General features: G+C 35.5%; 1 protein-coding gene across 3 annotated transcripts; it reads right to left on the reverse strand.

Moving 5' to 3' along the window:
- Positions 1 to 1,008: 1,008 nt before the first annotated feature.
- On the reverse strand, positions 1,009 to 6,615 carry LOC133521292 (NECAP-like protein CG9132). Of its 3 annotated transcripts, none has more exons than XM_061856165.1 (5): positions 6,413 to 6,615; positions 6,141 to 6,346; positions 5,878 to 6,059; positions 4,774 to 4,955; positions 1,009 to 3,947 (listed from the first exon to the last, which is right to left on the reverse strand). In XM_061856165.1, exons 1-5 carry the CDS (start codon positions 6,496 to 6,498, stop codon positions 3,890 to 3,892), a joined length of 714 nt encoding a protein of 237 aa, XP_061712149.1. In that variant the 5' UTR covers positions 6,499 to 6,615; the 3' UTR covers positions 1,009 to 3,889. The 3 variants fall into 3 exon arrangements, with proteins under 3 accessions (XP_061712149.1, XP_061712150.1, XP_061712151.1); XM_061856166.1 differs by having other exon boundaries at positions 6,141 to 6,368; positions 6,413 to 6,610; XM_061856167.1 differs by having other exon boundaries at positions 6,141 to 6,360; positions 6,413 to 6,550.
- Between the last annotated feature and the right edge of the window lie 180 nt (positions 6,616 to 6,795).

Here is a 6,795-nt window from a genome sequence, read left to right on the forward strand (position 1 = left end):
TGGATCGTGTAAGTCGGCGCATTTCTTTAATAATTTCCGGGCCGGAAATTGCAGCGTTGTTATTGTATACAAGTAAAAATATAAACGATAGAATGTTGCATGTCAAGTTTAATTGAATTATAATAGCAGATAATACGTGTTTGGGTCATAGCCTTACATATTTGTATCAAATTTCAACTCAATCGGTCCAATAATTTCAAATTGTGACAGATGGACGGACATCCAGATAGACACCCATTGACATACTTATATCTAAGGACCGGCCTCATGGGCACTAAGAATGGTGCTAGTTCAGTGGTGTCACTCACGAATTCGAGCCAATCGTGTCGTCAACTAGTTGCGACCAATCACACGCGTGATGCGAACTCATCAACCAATCGCGTTGTGGCGTTGTACTTGGCTCGAATTCGTGTGCGTGACACCGCTGTAATGGCCCCATTCTTATTGCCTGTAGGGCCCGTCCTTAGATATATGTCAATGGATACACCAGTGATCCTACTCGTAAATATGGGGTCGATTTTTCATTTTAGAGTTGGTAAGAACAAGAACTCGAGTCTTTTAAGTCTAAATTTGGTGAACTCCAGTGGTTTTTTAGCGACTTTGCGATTTAAAAACTTCCGAGTCTTTTAAGTTTGAAGTCTCGAGTTGATAGATCTTTATTGAGTTTTTTAAGTGCAACTTAGAACGACTCGAGTCTTCCAATAAAAACCTTGGCAAAAATGTTATTTCTGCATAACTCATGAATTTATTACGACAATGATTTTAAGAAAACTGTTATACATCATTTCAGAGTTCGCTTTAAAGGGATCAAATCTTTACAAAAGGTACTCTTAAAGGGGTCTCGATAAGGACTCAGTTTCGACTTAATGACTAGAGTCTGAAAAACTGAGTCGAGTCTCAAAGCACAGGACTCAAAGGACTTCGAGTCTTAACCGACACTATTTCACTATTTATCAGTTTTTATTATTTAATCAAAGGATATAGGTGTGTAAAATATAAAATGCAACATCGTGGTAATTCTCGTTTATTATATTTGTACATATCTGAATACAGATCTATTACCATACATATAGCGAAAATAATGTGATTATTGCATTGCATCTAATCTGTACGCATATAATACAGTATATGTATAGAATTTTAAAATAGGTACCTCTGTTTATTTCTGTATATTATAATTGTACCTATTTACACTGAAACCACCTACAACATGCAATTTTAACAACATACGATAACAAAGTAGAGCCAAAATAGTCTACTATAACTATTTCCAAGATAAAAATATTCAATCTTTAAATGTATCTACCTATTCTATAGGTTAATTATTAAGTCGACATTACGCCTACAATATATATCGTTGTCGGGTCTCGTGATGTTAGCAAATATACTGAAATATAATTATTGTAACTTATTATTGCTAATAATGCGATTGCTTTTGACTTCAAGACATTTAGACAAAGGTCGCACAACAAGAAATATTGATTAAAAATTAATGTTTTTTTAAAGATTCTTAATAACAAATATTGTCTCAAGTAAAATTAACCTTGTTTCATGCAAAGCAAGGTCGGTATTTGTAAAACAATAACAGGGCCAACTCGTACATTAGATGTCCTTCGTTGTGTTGGTGCTTGTTCACAAACCATTAGTGGTCTTATTGACTTCGTGTTTGCATAGTGTTTTCAGCGTACATATTAGATGAGCAAGGGAACGGTTGAAAGTGTACTAGAGTTAGACCAAAATAAGTCTGCAACGATTTTGATAGCCCAGACTGTGCAAGTGTTATTTTAAACGTTAAACTTCTATGAAATTATAATGTATAAATAATACTTGCAGTGTGTGGCCTAATTCTATTATGTAGACAGAAATTGTAACCCTTACTCTTTAGAGTTCCGATAAAGTTATAACATATATAATAATACATTATTTGTATAAAATATATAAGAGTATGTGACGCTCGCCAAGATAGCGACGAGAAATGATACAAGCGGTAAGTAAATCCTTATTTCAAGAACTAGCCGATTTTATAGACTTAATCCGAGCCAATCGCTCGTTTAATGCAAGAACTATTTAGAGTTGTTGTAAATTCGCTATTAGAACTTTTCGGTGCTATTGGACCTCACGGCTAAGTACTGCCATCTAGTTAAAAAACACATGAACACTTTTATACATGAACACTTGGATATTAAATACCATGTTTTGTATACATAATCATGACCGCCTGTTGAAAATATAACTAAAACCTATTAAGCTGTTTTTTAGAAATTTATAATTATAAGCGTCAGGCGTCGTCGACTAATCTAACAAGAAGCTGCTTATATACGTAATGAAATAGGTATTATGATTTTACTTACAATTATTAATGGAATGAAACTTAATCACAAAAGCGAATAATAATACAGAATACACTATTAGATAAATTATTAAAATAGTATGAGTGCCAAAAGCAAGATAGAATAGTGCTTACAGTAAAACAGTAATATAACTTAAGTTTTTTTTTAATAAGGTAATGGGCACTCAAATACAACTAAATTTTTTGTTAAATTACAATGTCTATATTTTAAGCCGAAAAAAGAGGCAACGCTTTTTAAGTCCTTTTGTTATCAAGGATAGAATATTCTTCATTACTACAGTAAGCGCTCGGAAATCCGGCACCCGATATTTTCCCCCTTTGTCGGATTGTTGGAACTACCGGATGGGAAATAAAAGCACGAAAACAAAAACGTGGCACTACCTCTGTAATCCGGCGTTCGGCTGTGTAAACTGCCGGATTATAGAGCGGGCCATATAAGACGCTCACTGCCGAAGTACTGTTGTATTTGTTTCAACTTTGCTGTTTCAACTCACTTTCAAAATAGAAATAAAAGTTAATTCGGTAAAAACCTAGTTTAGATGCGATTAGGAGCTATTAATAACAAATTAATATTTAATACTTACATAAATAAAACAATATGTGACATTCCACGGTTAAAAGTACCTAATAATGGTATGTCGCGTAGCACCGCATTTGTGTTGGAGCATTGTTAATAATAATCGAGCATCAACCGACTGAAAACCAAGATGATGGTCGTGAACCGTAACAACGTGAATACCTAAACCAAAAGCGATTGGAAACGGTTAAATTATGCCATCATACATATACTTGGGGTCATTGGTCTCAGACTCCGAATCAAGTTAACGTCACATACTCTAACCTTGACTCACACGACAAAAAATCAATTCGGCTTTACACCTGGCAGGTCAACGTCAGAAGCCATCCAAACAATGCGCATTTTAACGGAGAAATGTCGAATAAATAAAAAAAACCTCTATTGCGCTTTTATAGATCTCGAAAAAGCATTCGAAAGAAAGAAAAACAGCCGTGAGACCCGCCATGCCTGCGGTGCGGAATGCTGGGCGTCCTTTAAGAAGCACAAGCAACAACTGCACACGGCAGAAATGCCCTTACCAGGATTTGATCCCGGGACCATCAGCTTCGTAGGCAGGGTCACTACCGACTAGGCCAAACCGGTCGTCAATGGTCAGTATACGACCGAAAAGAAGAAATAATAGCGCGTCAACCACCATAAGGTACCTTTACCCGTGGAATGTCACCCATAAAGTGAACAACGTAACATACATCCTTCATCTGTGGTAGAGTTACAACATATACAGAAAAATCATACGTTACTACCGGTATTTCTATAATTATTGCAATATATTATTGTGATCTGTCATCTAACATCTTCCTTAAGTTCTTCTGGCTATTAATGCAACAAAATATGATGGTTTGAGCCTACAGGCAGGTTGATATGAATTCTACACTATTAAGTATATTAATAAGTATTGTGCAGAACACATTCACTCTACACTTACAGACATCAAATCACAATAAAATACTCTATGTACAAATTCAAAATTGAACCCAGTTCTGCTGACTGGCTGGAGTCGTCGCCTGTTGGCTTGGAGCACTGAAAAAAAAAACCTATGAATATCAATGTTTCTAATAGAGAGCGTAAGTGAAATGTAGGGGGCGTCATAGGAACACTAATCAATATGTAAACAAGCCTAAATGTACACATTCACAGGGGCCATATAAGGTAAAAACAAATCTTCTATTATCTCCAAAATGGAGTTAATTATAATATTAATTTAAGCTCAGAAATGCACCCTGAAAATTGAATTAAAAAAAAACAATGTGTATGATTCCAGTTAGAACCCGTATAAACTGTGGTTTTTAAACTTCTTGTTTATAATCAGGGCCCGTACATTTCATGCCGTTGACGGAAAAATGACGTCACGCTACATAGAGCATGATTGCAATTAGTCGTTTCGCAATAATTAATCATTTGTCAACCTCTTTAGTTAACTGATAGAGATACTTGACACTCAGTACAGACGCGTCTAACTTTTCACGTTCACGTTCTTACTGTCACGCGACAAAATAATGGATTGCTAGTTTATTATTTAAATGATACATATTTTTGATTTTTAACATTGTAGTGTTATAATAAAAACTGCCTGTATGTGAAATTATTAACATTGTAGTGTTATAATAAAAACTGCCTGTATGTGAAATTACGTAATTTTTATAACAACTGCACGATATGTATGGGCCCTGTTTATAATATTAATGTGCCCTAGTGGCGGACCATGCACATCCCATTAATGAAGACATTATAAAAACCGTGGAACTTTACTGCCAAAGGCAGAGAGATGTGTAAATTGATGGATGATGAGATTGATGAGTTCACCTGAGATTATTCCTTTATCTGTCATTTCTGTTGTAATTCTTACCTAGCAGAGTTGTAATCGCCCCACTCCGAGGTCGCGGGAGCGGCAGGCACGGCGGGCGAGGCCGCGTGCTGCGGCGACGGCGGCGGCGGCAGGCGCGAGCCTCCCGGCGGCGGCGGCAGCAGCCCACCGCCCGCAGCGGCACCCACGCCGCGGCGGGGCTTCGTGTCTGAACCGTCTTTTTTCTGGAGAGATTATGATTAAATATTATTAAAGATGATTATGATTAAATGTATTATGGTGCCATTTATTTATCAGATCAGGTTAATGGCAACTGTAAGTATCTCATGCAATCAGTGCAATCAATTGTTACAATCTGTTTGTACTGCAGTAGTTGTTTTCTTCCAATAAATTATATAAACAATGTCTATGATAAATGGTGTCATTGAAAACTAACACATAGATTTTAATATCATGCTATTATAATTAATAGAAGAAAACCTACTTCCATTACCAATAGGGTAGTCAAACCAGTTTCTTTTCTCGAAGTGTCAAAACAATTAGCTACTATGGAATATATGTTAAAATATGTACTCTTTTTAGTTCTTTTGGTTTATTATTATTATTTAGTTTTAGACAGGCAGCTGATGCTAGTACAACTAAATCAGAGTTCATTTAGCACAATTTAACTGTTTAGATAAATTCTCAAGTTTATTTTTAAATTGATTCACACTTGTAGAGTTCACAACTTTAGATGGTAATTTGTTCCACACCTTTACTATTCAGTTTGCAATAAAGTTTTAGCCGATATTTGTGCTAAGCTTTGTTGTTACTAGTTTAAGGTAATGTCCTCTTGTGCGCATTTTATTATTTTTGCGGTGCTTTATTTCGTGCATGGTGGGAAATAATTTCTTTGAAAAACAGGCATCATTCCTATTATTAAAAACTGATTACCAATAAAACACATTGTAGGTCTGTCAGTTGTCAATTTATGTAGGTAGTAAGAACAAGGTATCCACTTAAATGAATGACAAAGTTGGATCTAATTTCAACTATTTACTAATTTCAAACAGTGACTATATCACAGGAAGTGAAAAACACTACCTACCTACCCTTTTCATGAAAATAAAATAAACAGTACAAAAGTGTTCAAACAAAGATTCTTACAGTAATTTTCATGTTGATCTTAATTGTCTCTCCATCCTTGAAACCAAGGTCTAGTTGCTGTGCAGGGGCAGCAGGGCCTTCCTGTTCTTTTCTTAGCCATTTAAAATGGTCTTGAAGGGCCACATTAAGGTCAAAAGAGTCAGACCTGTCACCAAATCCCAGTCCAATGTAAGCACTGCGACCTACAAATTGTAACATATTACAACACATTTGTAAATAAGAAAGTTATTTTATTGTATGGTTTATAAAATGTTCATAAATACCATTATCATCCTGAATCTTTACAACAAAGTAACGTGAGCTGTCCGTCACAGATTCGAGAGCCACCCCCGGATATTTATCGATAGGGCATTTAGCAAAAAGCTGGCCAGATGTTTTATCTTCTAGCTTCATTACCAATTCCTCCCCTTTCGAAACCAGCCTCATGCGACCAGTCCATTGTGGCTCTTGCAGGTTCCAATCTGCTGCCCTAAAAAACACCCACTTTTTATCTAGCACTATCAAATAATTACGAATTCACAATTTAATTACATACCTATATCCTCTGTTTGTAGTTTTAGGGGGTATTTTAAAAACAAAGACTTCATTTTTTACGAGTATCACACTCTCGTATGTATCCATTTTAAGAGACGATTGATAGAATAAATCAACCTTCTATACAATAAACAAAGATTTGTTTCATTCGATACGAATTTATTTTGGATATTTGGAAAAGCAAGTACTGACGAACTGACTGACGTGACGTTTTTCTTTTTTTTTTTCAATGCAATGGCAACGTTTCCTTCAGCCTACGATTCGATCAATATAAATTAATACTAGCAACATTGAAATCTATCCACATCAAATCCACATGCAAACCGTTTCAAATACATATAATAATAGCGTATAAACGCTAATAGAGACATATTTTATTAGCAA

This window comes from Cydia pomonella, chromosome 9 (assembly GCF_033807575.1).
Source record: "Cydia pomonella isolate Wapato2018A chromosome 9, ilCydPomo1, whole genome shotgun sequence".
Taxonomy (NCBI): domain Eukaryota; kingdom Metazoa; phylum Arthropoda; class Insecta; order Lepidoptera; family Tortricidae; genus Cydia; species Cydia pomonella.

Bases quoted from the DNA above. Each gene is read 5' to 3' on its own strand.
- LOC133521292 (XM_061856165.1), bottom strand. From the start codon at position 6,498: ATGGATACATACGAGAGTGTGATACTCGTAAAAAATGAAGTCTTTGTT. The intron at 6,347-6,412 runs GTATGTAATTAA...GGTGTTTTTTAG, and splicing joins ACTACAAACAGAGGATATAG to GGCAGCAGATTGGAACCTGC. The intron at 4,956-5,877 runs GTAAGAATCTTT...TAATCTCTCCAG, and splicing joins AGATCAACATGAAAATTACT to AAAAAAGACGGTTCAGACAC.